Source organism: Parambassis ranga, chromosome 6 (genome assembly GCF_900634625.1).
Source record: "Parambassis ranga chromosome 6, fParRan2.1, whole genome shotgun sequence".
Taxonomy (NCBI): domain Eukaryota; kingdom Metazoa; phylum Chordata; class Actinopteri; family Ambassidae; genus Parambassis; species Parambassis ranga.
Window position 1 is genome coordinate 2899801 of NC_041027.1, and position 25271 is coordinate 2925071.

Sequence of the window (25271 nt, forward strand, 5' to 3'; positions counted from 1 at the left end):
ATGAAGATAAGCTGTTGTTGTTAAAGAATAGGAGTGTTATAAAGCAGAGATTTTGTTTTGTTCTGTTATTGAAGCATGGACCAGGAGTTTTGGCACAGTGCTCGTTGAGGCTGGGTCCGATCTGACAGATGGTGTAGACAAAATCTGCAGGATTAAGCTGGTGGCTTCATTGCTGGCTTCTTATCATATTTGGTTGTTTAGAAAAAAGGCAAAGAGAGGAGCTGTAGGTGTTTATTATTGCTAATTGGTAAAAAGTCTTTTAAAAACACATTCACTCTTTTGTTTTCAATTTCCTTACTATTAAAACTGTATTGAATTACACATTACTGTAACTGAATTAAAACAGTAAATTAAAAACTATAACAATTAAGAATTAAGAGCATTTTGTTTCAACTGCAGATAAAAAGTGAATGTTTCATATGAAACAATTTGGGCATCTTCCAGATTATTGCATGTTCCAGATTATTGGGATTAATCAAAAACTTAGCATACAGCAGACTACCTTAGACATGGTCATTTCTGTTTTACATCCCAAATTCGACACTACTTGCCTTACTAAATACTAAAAACCCTGAAAGTCTCAAAAACAGTGGTGTTATTTTTGGGGGCGTGGGGCATTAAAGTTAAAGGTTTTGTGTCATGCTGGTTATGTGTGTACAGTTTATAAGAGCGGGAGGAGAGGTGAGAAAAGGATTAGATAACACATTAAACAGTATCAATGTTTTATTTTTTTACAATGGCAGTACAGTGACACTGACAGTTGCTCATGCTGTTGAGTTCATGTGTACATTACTGACATCCACATTAGTAACAGGTGAATTTATTATTCTGTGAGTTACAATCAAGAAGAAAACAGTTACACTACTCAGATGTGTTGCTGCATGTGTGCAATGCTTTTTGCCGCAGTTGACATTCAGTTGGGTGACACTGCTGTACAAACAGTTTGTTCAGCTAATGCTGGTACAAATGTGTGAACAGTTCTACAAAGAAGGCCATTTTTACAGTGGTGTGCGTTGTGTACATTCCCTTACACCTGTTAAGCAAACGCTGTGAGAGCATAGAGAAAACATCTGCTGATAAGCAGGTCAACCTGTCCCGAGTCAACAAGTATCACTGGAGACACTAAGGCCAATTAAAGGACTTTATCATCAAGCAAATAAAATACATACAGAAACGAGGCGGTCACATTGCTGGAGAGAAAGAAAGTCACATGTTTTTAAGGCCCCAGTTACAAAAAAAATTAATAACTCCCTTTTCTTCTATGTACAGTATTTAGTGCACCTTTTTTTAAACCAATCCAGAAAACATTTTTGGAAGGTCAAGTCTTAGTACAATTCAGACTCCAAGTCATCATTACTCTGCCCAATTATCCAGCAGAAGATTCTTATATATTATAATAGCTTGTGAGTTACAAACACATTTAAAAAATACTTGGTGTTCAGCTTGTATCAGTGGGCAGGCATGAGGATGTCAAATTTATACAAAGTAAACATCAGCCTGATGTGTTCCAACATGGAACAAATTATCACAACGTGATGAAGGAACTAAAAAGAGTGCTCTGCCAGGAGTATTCAAAAGACACAGTTGGCCCAACTAAAGCTGGATTCACTGAATGGGACTGCGATGAAAGGACTGAGAGAAACCCCTCAGCGGCAACAGACAGGCTTCCTCTCTGTAAGTGTGCCCGCAGAGGAGGAGTCAAAGCTTCTGCTCAGCTCTCGCCAGGATATCAACAGATCTCCAAAAAACACACACACAAACAAAGGGATTTTTGTCACAGACAAGCAGAGAGGATCCCTTTGAAGCTGATCAACAAGTAAACTACAAATGGCTCCATCGAGGACTCATCATTCAGCAGGGTCATAGGACATATATTAGCTTCTGCAGCTCTACAGTAGTTCACACAAAGAGACCCTCCTGTGTTGGCTCAGACTGTAAATCATATAACATAGCATATAAAAAAAGGTTACGTGTGACTGTAGGTGCATCAGGAAACAGTCCAGTGGTGGAATTGGTGCAGCATTCATGATCAGATAGTGTTGACAGGATCACATTCGTTGAAAATACCCCCACCATTTAGGACAAATGAGAAGCTACAATGTATACAAGGTACAGTAAATGTCCAGTTATCCAGACGTAACCAGCTTGTGTTGAAGGTGCACAGAGGTGAACAAAAACAGCTTTTCCCTTGTCATTCAGTTTCATATTAATTAACCCTCACCATTATAAAAAATAGGACAGCAGATATATCTTTGTGAAATTCCTATTGCTTAACTTTTTGTAAAGCAAATAAAGCTTTCATTTCACTATTTCCAGAAGTAGATTTGCAAGTTTAGGTTTACAGCAGAAGTTTTGAATCTTAACCAGAAAAGGCAAATATACATCTATTCTTATCCAGGAGTGGACACTAAAGCTGAAGGACTGGTAGTGAGATCTGTGCAGAGGAGAACAGCGGTCATTCTGCAGTGATGTCATCATGATTTCCTAGATCTTCATCCAGTTTCAGTCCTGAATCAAACACAGGAAACGCACATTTCTGGCACAAAACAGTACTGAGTGACATAAGATGTGAATGACTACAAGCACAGCACTGTCTGCCAGTGCTCCATCAGCCACTGTAAACCAGTGCACCAAATTAAGTGTCCTTAAACTGGTTAGGAACAGTCTCCACAGGTCAGATGAGACACACACACACACAGAGTGTAAGGGGACAGGATGGTGGAAAATGAACAAAGTCCCGATGTGGAGGCAGTGTCTTCAGTGTTTTGGTGTGTGTGTGTGTATGTGTGTGGGCCTTGAAGGCACAGATAATCCAGTGGTATCCGAGTTGTTTAGGGTAAAAGTTGGCTCAGGTGCAGCAGAGGTTGTCTATGACCAGAGTGACATCGATACCGTACACCTCAAGCAGATCAACCAGGAAAGAGCGATCACCCTGGGGGTCCAGCCCCATAGCCCTCACATGCTCAGCAGTGAGGGTGGGATCGGTGCTCCCTGCAACCTCTGACAGGGTCTGGAAGATGCGGTTATTCAGCTCCATAAAGAACCTACAACAGGATATAGATCATTGCATTAATGTTGTGTGGAGGTGGAAGAATAAAACAAGCATTATAAAAGCTATGAATGCACTTGTCAAGGACTTACAGAATGAAAAGATCTTCTTCATTTGAAGTGCAGTCTTCATCCACCTCTTGAGAGTACAATAGCATTTGCCTAAAAAAAATCAACTATCATTATTAAATCCAAACAATAGTTAAATCTACAAACATGCAGCTGTTTTTGCAATATTTTTAAGTTCTGCCTTACCTCTGCTCACTCAGCTTCCTGTACTTCTCCTTATCTGCTGCATTTAGCCTGAGTAGTGGCTGCAAGTGACTTCTGTGAGTTTTAACATTTTGGTTATCGACATAGACGTCATACAGCTCCTTCTTCTCCTCAAAGATCTTCTCCGTGGTGCCTTGAAATACATGAAAACATGCTCACATATATGATTTTTTTCTGTTGACTACAGATAAACCATTTATGGCAAAGCTTCACTCACAGGCCACATATGACAGCTCAGTTTCCAGGGCACTGATGTCAGCGATGTTGATGTAGAAGAAAGGCCGCAGTTCAGGCACAGAAACTCCAATTCCAGGTAAAGAAACATTGGCCAGGCAGCAGCAACAATACACTGAAGGGACAGAAGAATTACTATATGCGCATTTAAGCAACCAACTAGCACCAACAACATAAGTGTCACAACCGGCCCATTGCAGTGTTACATCACACATTACAACAAGCTGAGAGAGTGTGTTGAAGCTGCTCACCCCTGTAGCAGACCACACCTACAGGTGGAGGAGAGAAGATGAGGAGGCGCTTCCGAAGCAGCGCAAACTTCCACAGCACCATTATCTGCTCCCCGAAAAACTGGATGAATTGGGACATGCAGCCAGCCGGGTGGGTGATCTGCAGGTGGTGGTGCAAGAGGTTGTTATTTCATGAAACTGAAAATCAGCAGTTATATACATTAAAAACATGCTTGCACAGACCTTCATCTCTGGGTGCATGCAGCGGTTGATGGTGGTGATGCTCCATGTTGGACAAGCAGTGACCAAGCCATTCCCTGTAGGTGGGAGAACAGCCTTCTTATCCTCATAGAAGGCCTCTAGAGGAGAGTACAGGCCTGGACACTGCAGCTGGTGTCTAGGGGACACAAACAGTCTAGTTTTAATCGGATTATACTTGCTGTGGTGCATTCAGTGTAATCAAATGTACTTTTTTTAAATCTTGAGATTGTGAAACAGCAAAGTTTGCTTTCACATTTATAACTAGACTCTGATGCTGTGTCATATATTCATACATAGTCAATGAGAGTCAGGCTTTTTTATGAGAGAACTGAAGCAGTGTTACAGAACAGAGAAGAGAAGAGGCTGTCAAGGTCTGTGCTTAGACTTCATAGAAAAAAATGCATGTCAATGGGTTCTTGTAACAAATGCTGTAACTAAGTGGGACTCTAGCTTCATGTTTAATGGATGAGAACATCTCAAACAAAGAGGCAGAGATAGGAAGAGAAACCTGTGATGAAATAAGGTAAACAGAGCACAAACAGGTTGGTGTGAAGGGTGAATGAAACCAAAATACAAAGTTCAAAGGCTTTAAAAAGGGTGGAACGTCTTACCTGACTTGGTTCTCCAGGAAGTGCATGTAGCGGTAAAGCAGAGTGTAGGAAGGAGACAGAATTCCCACAGACTTCATCCTCGCTCCTCGCTCCAGCTCACTCTCCACAGGAATGTTAGCAAAACAGGCCAGCCCGAAGTAACAGCCTTTACGGAAATATCTACACAGAGCAGAAACAAAAGAACAGGCGTGAGCACAGGACAGGCAGATTTTAGAACCCACTCCTCCAGAACTGGATCAGGCCTCTAGGAGTACATACATGAAGTCGTTGGTTATCCGGTGGGAACCGCTGGCCATGGACTTGAATTCAACTCCATCTAGGTTGATGTCATGAGGAAGGCACCACTCCACCATATTCCCTTCAATTCACACACAGAAAATAAGCTGTGAGTCACTTCCCATAATGCCCACTTTCATCCTGGCCACTTCCCCTTATTCTCATAGTAGAAAGAAGTTAGTGACAGTAAGAAAGCACTGACACTGCTACTGTACATATCCAAACATTGACCTCTTTCTTAAATGAAGCGACACTATGACATCTGGAACTCCTTCTAAGATGTGTTTGATTTTTATAACAGAAGTGCTTTTATACAAATCAGACATTCATGAATTCAATCTCAGTGTATGGATTCAAAACTAAGATAAACTCTGCAGCTTGACAGCTTGGAGAAAATTGGATTAACAGGAATTTGACTTTACAGCTGTTTTACAAACGCACTCAATATATTGAGTACCTAAGATAACAAGGCATTACAACTAGTTTCAGTGGTCATCTCATCAATATTTGAAATTCTTTTTAACATGACAGATAAAAGATATCCTTGCTTACCTGATCTCGTATCAAATGTGACCACAAACACAGCCACGATCTGGTCTTTTTCCTCCCATTGATCCTTCATCAGGAGGCCGGGAAACGGGGTGGTACGATCAGCACCGAGAGGCTGCGGGCGCTCCCACCTGCGCCCGGAGAGCTCTGTCCGCGTACGCTTCTGACTTCCGTCCCCGCTGACAACAACAGCTGTTCCGCTCTGCGTCGGGCTGCGTATGATGGTGGTGGTGGCGGAGGTGGCGGTGCTGCTCCCGCTGCTGCTGCTCCACCCAGTACCAGCCGCAATGCCTGTCACGGCTGGCTGCGAACTTTTCTCCGGCGGAACGTCTTCTTCTCGAGGCTGTGGCTGGGCCGCCTGGTTAGGATCGGGCGGTGGGATCTCCTCCCAGTCCAGCAGCGGGGCTCGGTCCGACTGTTCCACCATGGTACTGCTGGTTCTGCAGTCACGGGAAGGGAGAAGAATCACTTAAAGCTCCGACGGTCAGTCGTATCAAACAGGCTAAACACGCTGCTGTGGCCGGATCATGATTTCCTGCTGCTCGTGGGTTGTTTTCTGTGTATCTGTAAGCGTGTCACATCCACTGACGGCTGCTGATCCTTCTCCTGTCTCACTGTTTTGATGACGTACATGACTTCCGCCCACGTGTCTATATTACTATTTCATTTAGTGACCTAATTTTGGTTATAGTTTGGTTATCTTACATATTTCTCATATATATATATATACAATCATTCTTTTGGTATTTTTTAGTATTTACTTTTCATATTTTGAAGTATTTACACGTTATTTTTATGTTACATTAAATATACTGTTCTATGTCTGTGATGATTCCATATAACAAATATAATATTTGATACTGAAAATTGTGTGTGCATTTAACACATTTTAAGGTATTGTGTATGGTTTAGGAACATCTCAACCAATCAGAGTGCGAAAGATCACAACCCCTTTGGCATCATTTATTTAAACAGGAAGTCTTTTGCATATGTGGCGCGAAATTCAAGCGTGGTGGCGGTGGTGCGGAAGGCGACTTGTTCGTGAGTATAAGTGATAATCCTACATAAATATTTAACTGTAATGTACACGTTAGTGTGAAAGATCGTTTGAACTTCCGGTTGTGTCTAAAAAATAACACTGCAGTTGGGCTGCTCGCTCCGTTGCGGCGTTAAACCTCACTTAAATAATAACCTAGGATAATCAATACATAAACCAATAATGGTGACTATATATCAAATAGTGGAACCTGTTTGTGGTTGTAGAAGTCTGTGTATAATGCATTTCCCCCTACTGGATATATCTAGGTCTCAACAAACCACAAAGTATTAAACGCAGGCCTCAGATTTATTATTGTTTTTAAGATATGACATAAGTCCAAAGAAAACAATGTAGTGTTTGCACTGCCAGATGTGGACTCCTACTATTGAAAGAAACCTCTCCCAAAATTCAGGCCCCAGGCATGGCTGGATTGTTTGATGGGATCAACCAGCAGCTGGATTTCTCTAGCTGTGGTGAGGAAGGGAGCAGTAGTGACAACAACTCAGATGACTGTGTTACCAGCATCCGCAGCCCCAGGATTCGGAGCCCCAGCTCCGCTTGCCAAACGCCCAGAGTGCAACGCCATCGCAGCAGAAGCAACGCCTCATCCTCCCCTTACCAGTGCACCAGCCCCATTCCTCATTCCTTCTGGAGGAAGCTGAGGCTCTGTGACTCTCCCAGCACACCCAAGGTGGGGGATAATTTAGAGTGTCTTTCTTTTTGTTCTAACTAATATCTAAAAGTAATCGTTGCATGTCAATCCGTTTTTTTTCTTCCTTATAATGAGTGGCATTGTCTCCCTGTAGAGTCTACTATCAAAGTCATCCCAGCCTTGTTCCAGCACCAAGATCCGTCGCCATCAGAGGGCCAAGCGTTCCATCTCAACTACAGCAATCCTTATTCAGGCTCCCTCTGTCAATGTGAATCCTTTCACACCAGACACTGTACGGAGGAACAGTGAGCAGCAGTGGAGGAAGAGTTGTAGGAGTGATGATGATGATGATTACGGGCGCAGGTAACTACACGTTCTTATAATATGTGACTAATAATTTTGCACCTTGAGGTAGGAGTGAATTTGTAAATGGCCTCTAAATCTTTCAGGTTAAAACACAGCCTAACGTCATCAGAGGAGGATGATGAAGCCTTTCTCCCACCAAAGGTACATCTATTTTTATCAGCGCTTGAATGTACTGTAACCCTCCCTCTCAGATGCTTCTCATAGGATTTCATCATCACGCTTTGTCATCTTCAGCTTCCTCCTCACTTCTTGTTTTGTCCAAAATTACATGCTGCCAGTTCTACTTCCGGGATTTCTCTCAGGAATCTCCAGCATCACTGTCAGAATCTCCACAAAAGACTTTCTTGTGGAAGTATTACCATATTTGGGAATGCATCAAAGATAGCTCCCTGCTGTTGTCAAAACTGATCCATTTGATGTGTTCACTCTTAAAAATGTCTTTTGGTTTTACCACAAGTTCCTCCATATGGCTTTTTCTTTATCTGGCAGCGACAGGCTGTCCAAGCTCTAATGCTGTCGCGCTACGAGAGTGAGTTCTTGGAGCTTGAATGCATTGGAGTGGGCGAGTTTGGGTCAGTTTACAAGTGTGTGAAGAGGCTGGATGGTTGCTTATACGCCATAAAACGCTCTCGCCAACCCCTGGCAGGATCTGCCAATGAGTGAGTCAACATTGTGTCACACTCTGCCAGAAATGTCCACTTTTTTTCTAAATTTATTAGTGACATCACTTTGTCATCTTCAGGCAGCTGGCGCTAAAGGAAGTATATGCACATGCTGTTCTTGGACACCACCCACATGTTGTTCGGTATTATTCAGCATGGGCAGAGGATGATCACATGATTATTCAGAATGAATACTGTGATGGTAAGTTCTGCAATAACATTTAAAGACTTGATATTGACTAAATTGATTTGATTTGTTATACTGTGTGTGTGTGTTTTAGGTGGAAGTCTCAGTGACGCCATTGTGAAGAGACAAGTGAAGGATGAGCTGTTTACAGAGCCTGAGTTGAAAGATCTGCTTTTACAAGTGTCTATGGGTCTAAAGTACATCCACAGCTCAGGCCTTGTACACCTTGATATCAAACCAAGTATGTCTCACTGTTGGTGTAGCATTCATTTTCTGCCATACTCATAAAAATGTACCTGAAAAATTGTCCAATTTGTTTTCATAGGTAATATATTCATTTGCCAGCGTCCCAGCACAAGCGCGGCAGGCGAAGGGGAGAGTGAGGAGGAAGATGACACTACTTTGGCCGGTGTCATATATAAAATTGGTAAACATTTTGATCATTAATAAATCGCTACCTTTCACCATCAAAATTGACTGTTGCTTCGGCAGGTGATCTCGGTCATGTGACGTCAATAGGTAGTCCTCAAGTTGAGGAAGGCGACAGTCGTTTTCTGGCTAGTGAAGTTCTGCATGAGGTAACGATTAATGAAGAAAACGAATGATTGTGGCTTTTTTTGTGCATGTTCTGTAGTTCCTTTCTCATATTGGGCATCTATATTCTCCCTAGGATTACAGTCACCTCCCCAAGGCAGACATATTTGCTCTGGGGCTTACGGTGTTGCTGGCAGCCGGTATTCCTCCTCTACCACAAAATGGAGATCAGTGGCACAGCCTCAGAGAGGGGCGACTTCCCGAGGTACCACAGGAGCTCTCCCCTTCCTTTAACGGTTTGCTTCAGGTAATACCAGGCTGATGTTTCTGTTTCGGGTAAATTAATGGGGATTCAGAGCTGCTGTTTGTGTATGTATACAGACATACTTTTTTTTCTCCTTGTTAGCTGTTGTTAGACCCAAATCCGATGAAGCGGCCGTCTGCCAGGGAGCTTTGTAAGCACACAGCCTTGAGGGAGAAAAGGAAAGAGAGACTGGCTGCTGAGCTACGTAGGGAGCTCAATGTTGAGAAGTTCAGGACGGCCATGCTTGAAAAGTAAGAGGAAAATACTGGGTTGGACTTTTTTCAGGCCAAGTAACCCTAATGAGTTTAGTACAGTGGCTTTTTCAATTATCACATTTCAACTCTGAAAAAAAACTGAAAAACTTTATTTTATTTATATAATAATAGTAAATATATATATAAAAAAGTTTGTTTTCAATTACTCGGCACACCATGAGGTTGAGAACCAAAAGTATTTGTAGATAAAAAATATATATATATATATATATATATTTTATATACAAATACTACTACAAACTAAAGTGATAATGGGCTTTATCTTACCTGAGACTATATGTGCTGGTGTACAGTACATAAACATGGCCAGCAGGTGGTGTAGTTTCAATATCTATATATTGAAAAACGGCAACAATGCATGGGCTGTCCTGTTCATAGCATATAGTTTAAGAAACAGCTCTTGGCAGATAGAAGATAGAAAGGTTTGCATTGATTGTAGTTAAAAGCATTTAATTTATCTTGCTGCAGAGAGCTCCAGGAGGCTCGCCAGGCTGCTCTGCCTCCAACGCAGAACCTCCCACCAGGCCTAGAACCTTCTGCTGGGATGGGGTCTTTACCCAAAACGGGGAGGAGACTTGTTGGTAGAAGGACAGCACGGTCGATGAGCTTTGGTTGTCCTGGTTATTGAGTATGATGGGGCAACGTGAAGCCTGCATTAGCTGTGATGTGATGTATTTAAAAAAATGTGGCCTGAGACACACTACAATTACACTAAACAGGAAGAGCCTGTTTAGTGTGTAGTAGAGAATGGGCTTTGTGGGCAATATTCTGTCATCTGAGTGACCTGTAACTGTAGAACACTGTACAGCACTGATTTTCAAAGGACTAATCTGTCTCAAATGCATGTATTGAGTGATAAACACGTTTACTACTGCTTTTGACTAATATGCTTGACTGGTCAAGATTTTATTTTTTAACCTATAAATAAACATTTTTAAGTGATTGCAAGACTTGTTTTTACTTAATGCAGTACTCTGTGGTCTAAAAAAAACAGGGACTTTCCAGTGGAGTGTTATCTAAAACTCCAGTCAACTGTATGTGTGTGACTTAGGAAGTATGAGCTATCGCGCTGTAATGTATTGCGTGTCACGTGATATTGGTAATGCCAAGACCTTCTGAGAAGCTGCTTTTAATATTTAAATCATGTTTTTACATTTTAAAAATGTATTTAAAAGCAGCAAACATAAGTCACACAGCCAATTTGTTTTTGAAGGAATTAAATATAGACTGGACATACCAGTTAATCTTATATACTGCTTTGGCAACTATAAAATTTTCACCTTGTTTCTGTTTACGACTCGCCCTTTTAACTTAAAATTCCGATGACGTTTGTACACGTCATCACGCACAAAACGTCAGCCAGAGTTAGGTAACTTCACAAGACCGTCGGACCCCAATCCCGTAGCAGAGGGGTCGAGGCGACGCTGGCTCCTCCGTATCACTTGTTTGCATGAAGTTGGAAGCTAATGCCGTATATAAGATACAACCGTGAGTAAAAGCAATATTATTTCAAATGGAATTAGCCGGTAGCCATAGTTAGTAATAAGTTTGTTTGTTTTTTGTTAGACTTTGACTTTGATGGTGGAAAGCTAACATTAGCAACGCGTAGCATTTGCTTAAACTAGTACAGCCATATTTACCAAACTATGACAAATGACTGAGACACGTAGCTCCTTTGTTTTACTTATAATTCGTTAAATGACACTGCTGTCTCGTTTTAATACTCTTCGCTAAAACGATACTGTTGTCGTGAGTCCGAAATTGTACGTGACTAATTTAGTTACTTTCACCTTTTTGTAATTGAAGGGGCAAATAATTATTGATGGACACCTTGAGCGATATGAATCGTGGGCCAAACACAGCCCTGGTCGTTTTGTCCTTCCTTCAAGCGGACTGTAGAAGCTCAGAATACCGCGAGGAGCTTTTATCCCTGGGCCAGATCATCAACAACAAGTCCTGCATACAGAGCTTCGACGATGGAGGCTTTGAAACTGACGGCCATCTGCCCAGTAAAGTCTCCTTATCAGATATTCATCCCTCAGTGGAACTGCTGGGGCTTAGTAAGTAAAAAGATCAGTAACAAGAGTTTCATATTAGCACCACAATGTCTCTCAGTAAGCGTAAATAAAATAAAATAAATACAAAAACCTGAAGTTGACAACAGGAAAAATCAAATGTTGTGTACCATGTTTGTATTATGTTGTATTAAGATAACTAACCAAAAATCAAGTATTAAAATTCACATTTGATGAGATGCTTTCAGGCACTGTAAGAACACCCAGTTACAAGCAGGAAGTGAAGCTGTCAACCACTGGGTGACTCATTTTATTCAAGCACTCCCACATTCATATGTCTCTTGTCTGACTAGCTTACTTTAAGGAAGCGAGGTTATTGTCTAACGTCTTTTATGTATCAATATGTAGATTATGTTGACTAAAGTGTACACGTGTTTTCTTTCCTGCAGGGAACCCTGTGGAAGCAGAAGCCATTCAGGAGATTGCAGGGGAATTGAGACACATTGGAGATTTGCTGGAACACAATGTTGTGGCTCGAGCTACACAGAACCTGAGCAGGAACATTTTAGATTCCTCCCCTGAAGTGAGTTTGTGCTGAACTAAGGAATCTTCTGTGGTGATCATGTTCATGATCATATTGTCTAAAAGTAATGCTTAATCGATGAAAGCAATAGACACCACAGAAACCTAACAGCAGGGTGTGAAAGTCCTACAAAGAGGTTGGAGTCAAAAAGAAAGTGAACCTAAAAAGCAAAATAACAAGTACAGTGGAGTGTTTTTCCCATTCTGTGATTGCACCTGTTCGAATGAAACAGCCAGAGCTCCTAGCAGTGACGTTGATGATGAGCTGAGATTTTCGTGTGTCAGGGACCACTTTTACTAAGTTTTCAAATGTATCGCAAATTTTTTTTTAATTCTCATCTGATAAATACAAAACTGCTGAACTAAGGAATCTTCTGTGGTGATCATGTGATTTTTGGAGTCTAAAAGTAATGCTTAATCGATACAGTTGCTGCTACTGATGAGATTAGTTAAACTAGAAATATAATTTTAAGAACCAGAGGTACTGCCTTCCTACTGATTGATCCATGTTTTTGTTTCTGCTTTCCAGCATTGGAAAAATCATCTGACCCGGGAGGTGGAGAGGGTGATGAGGGAGGGCGTTGGTCTGGAGCATCTACCTCAAGAGCGAGTCATCATGGCACTCACTCTCACACTGGTAAAGAGAGTGTGTGAGCAGACGCCATCACTGCTAAGAATCCTTTTCAACACAACAATTCAGTACATCATGGCTCTGAGGGCAAGGTGACTATTAAGCAGCAGGCTCAGATGTTAAAGGCCAGGCGAAACATGGTACAAGACAACAACCCTGAAACTGGCCTCTTCGCCTTCTGACAATTAAGTGAGAAGACCTATGTTGACTTAACCGTAGCAGTAAACACTTAACTTACTGAAGGGACTCAATGATGTATTTGATATAATGAACTGGAAAGCCGAGTTTGTTATACTTGAATTTGTGTTTATCAGTCAAAATGTCAATCTTAATGCTTCTGGTTGGCATTCCTGAAACTTTCTTTCTTTTTGTACTTAAAAAATACTTGATTATTTTTGTGATGATATATTTGGGGCATGCAAACGTTAATAAAGCAATTCCCAGGAATAGAGTTGAAAGTAAATAATAAAAACCCACCAATTCCTAAATAGTTGAAACTTTTTTTTTAATTCTCATTTCAAACAGCATATTGTAGGATAATCATGGTACATTTTTTAGATGTTTTGCCATCTATCCTTTCATGCACTTTTAGCACTTTTCCCTTTAAAACCAGACAAAGTTGAGTATTACCTCATTAAACAAAGATTGCCACCAGGTTGTAACAGACATTTGTGAATTTTCTGTAAAAATAAGTATCCAGAGAAAATATTGAAGTGGTGAGGGGTTAAACACCACTGTCTCACAATGACATGGCTGTTTATTTTCAATCCAAGCTGAATCGGAGGAGTTCAGATGGTAGTTCCATCATAGCAGCTCACACTTACTGTGTATGAACTTTATTATGTACTGCCTGAGATTTTGTCAGCTTTGGGTAATAATGCAAAACATTTTTAGGAACCACAAGAGATTAGTTAAATTTGTGTTGATTTTTTTATTTTAATTTTTATATTTCAAATTTTGACTTTAATGTGAAACTGCACCAATAGTGTAATACTGCTTTGATTGTCACCAAAAAAAACTTGCCTTGTCTTTTATGTCTCACAGCAGTTCCGGTCTCTCTTTATATTTATGGAGGGTCAAAAATTAATGTTATACAGGTAAGTTTATGAAAAGACTTGGGTACATTGTGAAAAGAAAGGGGGACTACAGACACTTGGCTGAAAAGATTGTGTTCATTCACTAGGGCAGTAGTAGAGTTGCCTATTGAGTCGATACAACCTTTTCCTTATGAGGGAAGACTTAATGTGCTGTCAATAAATTCCTGGTAAACCTCTTTTCAGCCTAGGCGATGGCATTTTCTTGTTTGCTAATGTAACCAAAAACTAGTGCGGTTTCCAACGACAACAAAAATAAATCAGGTATTTCTAAAGACCACTATATGACACTGTTGATACCGGGGAAAAGAGCATTGCAATTAATCAATACTTCCTTTTTTAGATTTTCACAGTATATTAAAGAATGACTTAGAATCTTGAAGTATGTCAGAATGCTTGATGTATAAAAACGCAGCAGTAATGTACTTTATGGTACTTTTAAATACTTTAAGCCACAGTGGGGCAAAATCTTAACTGTGTCAACACAAAAATGCTGTTAATCTTAATGACCTGGTGTGTGTCTGGGGTGGTTTCAACATAAAATCCAAAATGACTCATTTCAATTATATATCATAAAAGTATCACATTAACAGGTCACAGTTATAGGGGGATTATGAATACCACTGCTGCATAGGAAAGGAAGAGCAACAGTACTTTGCATCCAGGTTCCTGACAAAATAAGAAAAAACTGAAAGCAATAGACACCACAGAAACCTAACAGCAGGGTGTGAAAGTCCTACAAAGAGGTTGGAGTCAAAAAGAAAGTGAACCTAAAAAGCAAAATAACAAGTACAGTGGAGTGTTTTTCCCATTCTGTGATTGCACCTGTTCGAATGAAACAGCCAGAGCTCCTAGCAGTGACGTTGATGATGAGCTGAGATTTTCGTGTGTCAGGGACCACTTTTACTAAGTTTTCAAATGTATCGCAAATTTTTTTTTAATTCTCATCTGATAAATGCAAAACAAGTTGGAAGTTAAATGTGTATAGGAATACATTTATTTCTACTGTAGCATCTTTTAATTTGCACTGAGGAACAGACTTTTAACTATTTCCTCCTGAAACTCATGAAACCATATGTCATAACCGCTGCTAGAGTGATCAGTGCAGCACCTCCATAAAACAGCAGTGGGAGATCTGCCGGTGGCTCCGACTGCACTGGGGCCTCCGCCGCTGGGGCTTCCACAGGGGCTTCCACAGGGGCCTCTGCAGCCACTGGGATGAGTGGTGTAGCCACAATGATGTCTGGCTCTGCCACAGTCTCTGGTTCTGGCTGGGCTTCTTCTTGCTGTTGAGGCACTGTGACTAATTCTGGTTCCTGCTCTGGTTCAGGAGCTGGCTCTAATGTGGCTTCAGGATCTGCTGGTGCTGTGGGGATTTCCTTTGCTAGAGGTGGGGTAGCCACCTCAGCAGGCACTGGGGCAGTAACAGAAGCTGGTTCTGGCTCAGGCTCTGGTTCTACTGCAGGAACAGGCAATGGTGCTGCAGGTTCTGGCTCAGCAGGAGAAGGTGCAGCAGGTTCTGGGGGAGGGGGAAGCAGCTCTGGCTCTGAGGAGATGAAGAAAGGTTCTGCTGACAAGCTTGCAGGCGTTTCTATCACTACTGGCTCTTCTAATGAAATGAGACAAGCTGGCGGTGTGGACTCCTCCTTTGCTATGACAGGTGGAATCTGGTCCCTGAATTCCTCCCTGAGCTCGGCTAGCTCGCTCTCTGTGCCTAAAACACTCATCATGCTTTCGTCTATTGCTCCAACCTCACCACCTTCCTCCAACAGCTCAGCCTCCTCACGCTCAACATGGACAATGTCTGAATTTGAGGAATTGTTTTCACTGCGTTCCTCAGCGAGAGCCATGCCCTCGTTGCTGTCCAGGCTCTTGACATCTTCAGGGTCCATTGTACCAACCTGTGCCCAGGACTCGTGGCCAGCCAGAGACACGGGTAAGCTTTCTGTCTGCCAGGAGCTTTGCTCACTGCTGTTGTCTCCCACACAGAGCAGCGATGAGGGAAGGCTGAGCTGGTCAGGATGCTGCTCCCCTGAGAGGATGTAAATGTCGTTGCTGTCTTCAGCGATAGTTACACCTCGCTCCTCTTCTGACACAAGGCTGAATAATTCTCCCTGTGGTAGACAGAAGTGAACAAACATGGCATTCACAATCAAAATGTCACAAAACAAGAACATTATAAAGGCTGAGGTGACAATTAAATTAGAATGTTGCAGAAATCCAAGAAAATGTTAAATTAAGACACAAAGCTGCACCTTTTTAGACTTAAGGTTAGGTTTTTATGCCACCTAGTGACCAACTGCAGATCAGGAACTCTGTACAAGGCTCGGGTTATGTAACAATCATGTGGCTACGAATAATACTGAGGTCAGCGTGCTGGAGCAAAATACTTGAGTAAATTTGCTGAATACACATTTGACCTTTAAATATCAAAAGGCCAAACTAATTCCTAAAGCTGTGCTGTCATGTCAACATCTGGTTTAACTGAAAAAGATATTGAGGATGAAATTTTCACCAGCAGATCCTAGGTTATTTTGCTCATCTAAATTATTACATAATTAAAAATCTAACAAGCCATGTAGTCCTGAACTTTGCACTTTCACATGTCCACATTTGTATCTGTTCTCTTACACTGCAAACCCTTATCTGCTAGAATAAAATATAATGCAGAACATGCTAAAATACCAAGCTGTTGCCAAATGATTGTTATCCTACATTAGCATGGTAGCACTCATGAACGTGGCCAGTATTTGTTGTGTTCAATACTTGTAGTGGCACGGCAGGGAAATTCAGAAAACAACACTCATTTGAATCCCACATTTTTCCATCCAATAACAGCTGAGATATTTCTGTCAGGAAAGCTACAAACAGCAGGTGGACCTTTCACAAAAATGCTAAGACAAGGTTTTATTTGGTGCTGTACACAGTGGGCAGGCTTCTCTGTTGGGTTGCATGCCACATAAGTGTGACCTGAAGTAACAAGATCCAAACAGACAGTATACACAGAGGCATCTCTCTAACAGGAAGGGCGCCTGTGCATGTGTCTGCGAACCGCTGACAGAAAGCTTCTGACAACACAGACCAGTTCCCAAGGCAAATCATGATAAAATGCCATTATATTCTTAACAGACAGTGTCCCTAACCACCAGCTTGCATCTGACTCACCTTCTTTGGATGCCAACAATATGTAAAACCTTTCCTGATCTATGTAAACACCATTTTTATAACCTTTAATCAGTGAAGGCTATTTTCCTTACAAGGACACTCAGTGTTATGCACAGCAGCTGCTTCCTGGGAGGCAGGAAAGAGATTAAATCTAACAGTGTTCCATCGTTATCCAACATTTGCTTTCTCCATAAGCTGATTTGCATGTGGAAGAGAGCAAGAGTGTATCGGGACACAGCCTCACTTTTCAGCTGGACACAACATGTCAAGGTTGGCTATGGAGTAGAAAATCTACAGCAAAGGTGTTGCTGTCGATTATCCAGGAAATAATGCATGCTCCTTGTAAACCGACATCACAGAGAGCAAAGGTGAAGACCATATCTACACTGGAGACAACTATAAATCACATGATTTGGAGGAATGAATAATAAACTGGATCTGTCTGAATTAGCTCTAACTTTGCTGACTGCAGATGTGTGTGTTGTCCCTCTTAACACTGTTAAGCTTGGAATCACACTAACATAAGTCATGTTATCAGGTTCAGTTCTCCTCCCTTGCCCCAAGACAAACTCTATAAAAGAGCACACATTCTTGTTGCAAGGCCAAAGGTGTGCAGCTTACCTTAGTGCTTTGCCTTTTTCTGCTCTTAAACAACTTTACACAGGTCTGATATTAAACAATAACCAAGAAACCCAGTCATTGGAGGGTTTGAGTAAAATACTGATCCAGCTAAAACCAGAAAGAAACACAGATGCCAAATCTACATGGTTGTCACAAGCACTTGCGACACTTAGCAGAGGAATGTTGCATACAGTCCACATGCCCCTCCTAATGCAAATATTTGATCTTTACAAAAAGCGTACTTTCTACAAAACATCAAACTTCACAGAAATCCAGTATGAACCACTGACATTCAATTTTGGGATTATTTTTGATCAATGTAATGTTCACTGGCACATAAGCACTCCTGGCATTTATAAGGATTATGTCCTTACTGTCATTTACTGTAGTGGTCAGGCACTGTGAGAGGTCACATAGCAGCTGATTAAAAGAGAGACTGGCTAGACTGCACATCAGCAAAAAAACTGTAATTTTCATCACAATATTCTGCATCAAAACACACTATTACAGTCCCTGAAACTATGTTTTTACATATTATCGCATGTTCTAACAATTCAAATAAGAAGACCCTTATGAAAAACAGATAGTTGTGTGCAGTAATTCTAGTATGACTTTGCCACCTTGAGGGTGTGTTAATAGAATCAGACACATCTGAGATAGCCTGTGGCAAACTCCCCTTTGTACTGATGCCAAATTATGATGATGGGGGCAGCTATGCAATTTTCATCAGTAAATGCTGTTTTTTGGCCAGTCATCAACAGTGTTGAGGCAGCATTAAGAGTCATGGATAGACAGAGGGACAGGGAAATGGATTGCTACCCTGTTTAAACACTGGCAGCCAGCCCGTGTGCTGCAAGTTTTTTTTTTTTCCAACACGCTACAAGTGGGTCAGTCAAGCCCATGGTAATGACGTTTTTAGAGGATTATTAGAGAGTTATTTTGGGGGCTTCCTCAGGCTGTACAGGCACTCCTTCTCTGGTCCAGCCTGATGCTGATCCAGTGGCATGGTGATGCATAGATTTACCCCTGGAGCTGACTTACATAACTCCTGTTACACTGTTCAGCATGACGTGCCCTGACAGGGCCCATGATGGAATCCTCATGCACCTTGTCCCTAAAATATTATTCACCGTTTATAAACTGAGGTACTCCAGGAAATACTTTGTAATCTTTTAAAAATCCTCTTTTTACCATCAAGTACATTGCTGTTATCTCTCTAACCTAGCCAAAGAGGTCAGGTGTATTGCAAGTGTGCCAAAGGCTTCATATTACATCACACTCACAAGAACTGCAATATGAAATGCAGCAGTTTTCCCTGTTAGAGGGACAACCGCCTGATTTCTGAGGACAGGCTGACAACAGCACGCCAGCATGTACACACACACACACACACACAGTCTATGTGACTACTCTTCCACCATCTTTCTTTGTCATCCCTCCCTAACCATGCATACCTCCTACCCACCCCCTGCTGTGTGCCGTCTGAAGGCTACTGGTTTTGTTCCTGCCAAATGAAGTGTAAGCCACATTAGGGTCATAATAATCTGGCATTATTAGAGCCACCCAAATATTACATGGTGCGTCACGTACCCATCAATCAGAACAACAGATGAATCTACTTCTATCTACTCCTGAGACACTATGTGACCACATAAATAAGATAAATAGAACTACTTAAAACACTATTTACAAACAACTATAGAACTTAGTATTGTTGTTGTTTTTTGCTCTGTTCACAAATCACACACCGATCAAGGAGCTCTTAAAAAAAAGTCAATGCTGATGTGCTACCCTTGAACAATAAGATGGGCTGGACATGTTGCCAGCGGAAAGACCGATTTGGGAGACTTTGTCGCTGATGCACGCTCACTCTTGTTTTCTGGAGCAGAAAACATGCACACAACAAGACCAATGAGCGCACTCCGTGGTTGCATCACAAGTTAAGTGTCCTACCTCTGAGCGAAGTCTCGAAACCTCCTTAGTGTCAAAAAAAGGAGAAGTAGAGATGCAGCGGAGGTAGAAAGCCAGATGGCGAGAAGTATGCACGCAGGCAGCTGTCAAACTAATGGAGGTTTCACTTTGCTCTCACTGGTTTGCTGTGCCCTTCCCTTTACTCTCCCTTTACTCTCCCTCATCTCTCACCCCTCCCCTCTACTTCCCTCCCCTCCCCTCTCCCTCCCTCCCCCATCTCTCTCTGTCACCCTTCTTTCTCTTCATCCCTCCATAGCTGATCCTGCTTATCATCCGTTCATCCCTGATGACATAACGCAGAGCAAGAATGTAGCTTTGTTTGGAGCCGGTGCACTGTGTTCACATTACAGTGCATAAACCCAGCAGGAGCCTCATGGCCATGAGGTAATGGCGACTAGAGCAACGGTTAACATGTTAAGTCACGTGACCTTGTTCGTACGCAGCTACTGCAGTGTTCCACTTATACGCACTAGAGAACTACATTCTTCACACTAATATATATGTATAACTTTAAAAACAAATGAAAAAGATTAGAAAAAGAGAGATCTTGTAATGTCTGTTCCTGCTATCCCTTCATTTGTAAGTGTCAATATCAGAGTGAAGTTATCTTTATGCTCACCTGAGGACATGCACAGAGAATGAAGTGTAGCTTATGTAAATTATGGCTCTACTAGAGGGGAGCTCTTGTTGAGGAAGCTTTAAGAAAAAGTATGTCATCTGCCATAAATGTGCAGACAGAAGTATTACCGCAATATTAATAATGATTTAATGCTGAATCTAGTTATTATTTAAACACACATGGTTACACTAAGATGCTGCCAGATTATTTATACAGGTGATCTGTTGAGATTTAATAGTCTTATCACATTAAATGATAATTATTCCATTCGTGTGTATAGTAATGTGGTTGTTGTGGCTCTCTAAGGCCCTCATCTGGACATTTTGAGATCTGCATATTTATTCCAAATGTAATGCAATTAATTTTTTACTTTGCCCAAAATATAATTTTCCTGGTTCATCTATAATACCTCTTAGGTAATGTGGGTTAAAACTCACCCATCCCCCTTGCTGGATGATGTAGTGAGCCTCATCCTCTTCCAGGAAGCGTAGTCCCACATGCAGCAGAGTTGTCAAAGACTGGCCTTCACTTTGTAACGCTTGGAGCAGCACCAAAGGCACGAGCACCTGGTGGTGGTGGTAGGAGATACAAAGAGAGGAAAAAAAGTGGTTACACAAAGGCAGTAGCAAGGAGGAGCTGTCAAATGTATGACAGTACAGTAAAATATTTGTTTTGTGTGTATGTGTTTGGTGTTTTATCATTTATTAACTTTTTAAGGTCAACAGTAGTGGAACCCATGTCAGAATCACCTTGTTCCAGCCTCCCTGTGTGTGTGTTGACAGATCCACAGTTGTGTCTCTGAATCTCTGGTAGTCCAGAGGTCTGAAACAAAACAAAGCAAGGTCTAAATGTAAAGGAGTTTACAAAACGAACCATTACATGCAAACCATCCACTTCCCTACAATACAGTTTTTTCTACCTCGTTGCACAAAAGGGAAACATTCGAGAGTTTACAAATCTACATTGTGTCTATTGTCTGGAGCTTATTGTGTTTTTTTTTTTTAGCACAATCTCAACTCTTCAAACTTACTCTGCGAGGAGTGTCTGTACAGCTGTTGCCAAGTGTGTCTCAAGCTCTCGAGCCACCTTGTCTCCCACCACAGCAAGGCAGTCTTCAATGGAGCTTTCTGGGTTGGCTGGACTGAACACCAGCGACGTGTGGCAGTCAAAGCCTGTGCTGGAAAAAGCTGCAACCAGGACAGAAGGATATATCAGACCAAGTAGAGCAGTTGGTTTACTTAATGTAAAGGCATTTTGAGAAAATTTGAAAATGTTGCAACACATTAGTGTCTTCCTGATTAACAGTACCATTCGTAAATTACTAATGATGTGTGTTATTAGGGAGCATCAAAGCAAAGCATTCAACCAAAAATGTACACACAGAGATAGCTGCCGTGGAACTGGTTGTGTGTGTGTGTGTGTGTGTGGCCATTTACAGGCAGTGATTTCATCTTCCAGTTGTCTCAGCTCTTCCTCTATCTGGTCTTTTATCATTCTGATCCTCTCTTTCTCCTTCTGGGCATCTTCTGAAAAAGTTCAAAGTAAATATGACATTTTAACCCTTTTTCATCTCTCTTTTGCTCATGCAAAAGAGAGATCATGCTTGAAAACAGTATAGAAAACATACAGAGAACAGTAATTATTATACCTCTAAAGTCAGTATGACTATAGAGGTATAATAATTACTGCAGTGTGTATCTTAACTGAAAATTTAGTGCCCGGGTTTAACAAAGAATGAATGACAATATGCAGAAAATCCATTTGGGATAGAATAAAAAAAAAGTATAAACATGCAATGTAATGTAACTGGTGAGGAGGAGGATGCATGGTGAACATGGCCCATCTCCAGATTCCTACAGAATAAACGCAATGAAGCCTGCACACTTTAAACAAACTGTGATTAGCCATGCAGGCACACAAACTTTCCTGGAGTGAACATCTTTGCTAGGTTAGATGCAGCTAATAATAACACCATCATTCACCTTCTCCTCTTTAGCGTGACGTTGCTGAACTCAGACAAAGAAAAGCTGATAATGGCTTCTCTGTCGTCACATGCACACAAAGCAGAGGTAAATTATTTACAAGACTGGGTCTACATTGCTGGGGGTGTAATTATGAACCACGCAGGGGGCAAAACTGACACAATGACTGCACAGGGATATTATAACGGCTGGAATGAAAAAGTCAATTCTCTTTCCTCTTCTGTATATGCTGCTCATACATGAGCACCCTGAGGACCAGTGTTGGTTTTTTTCTGGGCTTGGTGCTGTTTCAGCAGTTAGCCAGACAGCTAAGCAGACAACTATTTTGCTTTGATCCATTGGTGTGTGAGTAATCCTGCTGTGATTACACATGACAGGCTGTCAGAAATTGGACCGGGCCAAGCGGAAAGCAGGGATCAGCCACTCATCTGCCATTCTCCGCCCATTCTAAGCATGCACACAACAATAAAATGGACAGGAAATACAGAGAAGTCCCCCTCCTTTTTTTTTACTATTACTCCCTTTTGTTCTTTCCCCAAAATACATTAGCATTTTCCAGGTTGTCTGAGCAACCCACTATTTGCCTCCCCCTACAAATTTTGTATGACATCACATAACAACCAAAACTTTGCAGTACAAAAAAATTATACATGAGCCATCTGCAACTGTTAAAACAAACTGGTCTAGTTTTCTGTATGCTGTGCACAAAGACAGGAAGATAAAAAACAAGAGACTGCAAGCCGGAGGTCATGGCACATGGTTGCTGTAAAGGCACAGAGCGGCCTTTAGCTACTCACAAATATTTTAAGGGTTGCAGCTAGGGTGATGAGGGGGTTACATGACATGTATTATGTTTACAACCACTGGCTACTTTGGCATCATTCGAAGTGGGCACACAGGTCTTTTGAATACATTTCTATGCCAAAGTCTGTAAGGGCTAATTTAAGCCAGTAAACAGGTGGCTACGTGCCTGCACACCCTAAATATTTTGTGTGCATGTGCACACAAACCTATTTGTGTCCTGAAGTATGAAGGTTATGTGTGTGTGTGTGCGCAATGTGATGAAGACTCCAGAAAGGACAAAAAAATGGCTACTTGTCTCTTAATTTGAGACTAAAGTAAATTAGATTACACAACAACAAGAAAAGAGACACAAATCAATAGTCTATCCTCTCACCTTGACCTGTTGGCTGATTTCTACTAGCAGGCAACATTCCCAGGTAGTTAAGCACAATGTATTTGGTTTCATAATGGAAACCCTCAGGCACAGTGGCAGTGGTGCAGGCAGAAGGGGGGGAGCCCGAGGTAGCCATTGAAGAGACGTGTGTCAGACACTCAGGCACATTAATTCTTACAGTCAAAGCTGGACGTCTCACCTGAAACAAATGCAGGGGAAGAACAGGTTACTGTGACAATCATCACAGCACAAACTACAGTCACAGCATTTTTTGTGGTTAAAGTGCCAATTCAGAAAATGAAAGCAACCCATGTCAGACTGTTTTTTTTCTTGATGACTGTAAAACAGCTGAAGCATGCATGACATAGGCAGATGTCCCACGATTTCACACTGCCCCATGCTGAATGTGATCACGTTACCCACATGTTAAATGGAGTTAAATTAACAGACATACTCAGTGACTACATAAGACAAAGAATGGCAAAAGACGTGTATGGGTACGTTTTGTACGTTCATCATGAAACAATGCAACTTACATAACACACGTGGCAAACAGAGGGTCTTAACCTTTATTAAAATACAACTTTGTGAGGAGATACTAAGATGTAAATAGCTCCTCCGACTCTTAATCATCTCACATCGCCCTCAAGAAAGATAGAGATGACACCATGTGGACCAAAAGTTGCATTAATAATCAAGTCAGCCAAATTAACAACACTTCCGACTTTAGCTGTCAAAATAAAACCTGTTGTTCAGTTATGAATTCACAGTTATTCAAACGTTTAATTACGTTAAATGTTTCTAATAAACAGGTACCTATTACCTATTACAATATATGTAACTGCAGTTACTGCACGTTTTCACAAGATTTCAGCATCAAAAGATAAGAATATCATATACTAACACTCAACTGACAACCAAGCATGTATCTGAGCTAATTAACTACCTGATAAATAACAAATCAAATCTACAACTCTGGAACATACCGATTTTATTCAGACAGGACGCGTCAGTGCTGGAACGCTCACATGTATGCTACTGTTAGCTAGCTCAACGTTACAGATGCTATTTATGGAAACACAAAACTTCATTTTAACTTAAGTTGAGCAAAGCATGGTGTCCATTACTTACCGCCCTTGTCCAAAGGCAACCAGGTGCTGACAGACGACAAGGTGAAGGGAAATGTGCGATACAGGATCCTGCAGCAGTAGCTGAAGAGCGCAGATCACCACTGACAGACAGAGAGCAGTAGCACGCTAGTACACAGTGTGCTTTGGACAGTACACAAGCTAGCGAAAGTACGGCACAAGCCTTCCTGCCACAGCCTTCACAGTAACACTCGCATTAGCTAGCGGACACTGTTCCGTTTTAAAGTAACAAGTTAAAGTGAGGCAGGACGGAAAGTAAATAAAGATTTCCACATATCTTAGCAACCTGCGTACACAGTACACGGTACCCGAGTGGACTTTACAGCAGCTAAGGATATGTGTGGCTTTATATGAACCGGAAAGTCAGACAGTGGTTTGCTCTCTAACTTACTTACAGTTATAAATTACATGTCTGTTGCAGTTACAACAAAGCAGTCTATTTTAAACACAGTTGTCACTTTTATTAATCCATCTGAATAGTTACGCAATATATTTAGGAAAATGTGCTCTGAAATCCCCTTCGATTTTATAAAAACCGTCCGAAGGGTTAATATCTGTATTTAGTAACTATCCATTTCATGTGGATTAAAATAGAAATATAATTACATTTCAAGAAACTATAACACTTATTTCTGAAGTGTAGTGTACCAAAGTGTAATGTCGCCTAAGACACTCAAGTAAATGTTACAATCTTCGGGTAGATATGCAATTCGAGTATTTGGGTACATATAACAATCCTTACAGAAAAGGGAAGCATACCGTTTG

The 25271-nt window shown here is 41.3% G+C and overlaps 4 protein-coding genes across 6 annotated transcripts; 2 read left to right on the forward strand and 2 right to left on the reverse strand.

Moving 5' to 3' along the window:
- Positions 1–708: 708 nt before the first annotated feature.
- On the reverse strand, positions 709–5934 carry dennd11 (DENN domain containing 11). The gene is made up of 9 exons (XM_028408357.1): positions 5486–5934; positions 4916–5015; positions 4658–4816; positions 4029–4182; positions 3807–3945; positions 3539–3670; positions 3304–3454; positions 3142–3210; positions 709–3044 (listed from the first exon to the last, which is right to left on the reverse strand). The coding sequence occupies exons 1-9, from the start codon at positions 5907–5909 to the stop codon at positions 2849–2851; spliced, it is 1524 nt and encodes a 507-aa protein (XP_028264158.1). The 5' UTR covers positions 5910–5934; the 3' UTR covers positions 709–2848.
- wee2 (WEE2 oocyte meiosis inhibiting kinase) lies at positions 5837–10443 on the forward strand. Of its 3 annotated transcripts, none has more exons than XM_028408353.1 (13): positions 5837–5965; positions 6458–6523; positions 6934–7212; positions 7328–7536; positions 7623–7680; positions 8029–8198; positions 8282–8403; positions 8483–8629; positions 8714–8815; positions 8881–8966; positions 9059–9229; positions 9329–9477; positions 9970–10443. In XM_028408353.1, the coding sequence occupies exons 3-13, from the start codon at positions 6943–6945 to the stop codon at positions 10127–10129; spliced, it is 1644 nt and encodes a 547-aa protein (XP_028264154.1). In that variant the 5' UTR covers positions 5837–5965; positions 6458–6523; positions 6934–6942; the 3' UTR covers positions 10130–10443. The 3 variants fall into 3 exon arrangements, with proteins under 3 accessions (XP_028264154.1, XP_028264155.1, XP_028264156.1); XM_028408354.1 differs by having other exon boundaries at positions 8035–8198; XM_028408355.1 differs by lacking the exon at positions 9329–9477.
- A 412-nt stretch (positions 10444–10855) lies between these two features.
- On the forward strand, positions 10856–13217 carry bida (BH3 interacting domain death agonist). The gene is made up of 4 exons (XM_028408004.1): positions 10856–10989; positions 11308–11561; positions 11966–12099; positions 12628–13217. Exons 2-4 carry the CDS (start codon positions 11324–11326, stop codon positions 12823–12825), a joined length of 570 nt encoding a protein of 189 aa, XP_028263805.1. The 5' UTR covers positions 10856–10989; positions 11308–11323; the 3' UTR covers positions 12826–13217.
- On the reverse strand, positions 13218–24763 carry bcl2l13 (BCL2 like 13). Its single transcript, XM_028408003.1, has 7 exons — positions 24490–24763; positions 23359–23557; positions 21636–21725; positions 21230–21386; positions 20949–21021; positions 20637–20765; positions 13218–15937 (listed from the first exon to the last, which is right to left on the reverse strand). The coding sequence occupies exons 2-7, from the start codon at positions 23492–23494 to the stop codon at positions 14870–14872; spliced, it is 1653 nt and encodes a 550-aa protein (XP_028263804.1). The 5' UTR covers positions 23495–23557; positions 24490–24763; the 3' UTR covers positions 13218–14869.
- Between the last annotated feature and the right edge of the window lie 508 nt (positions 24764–25271).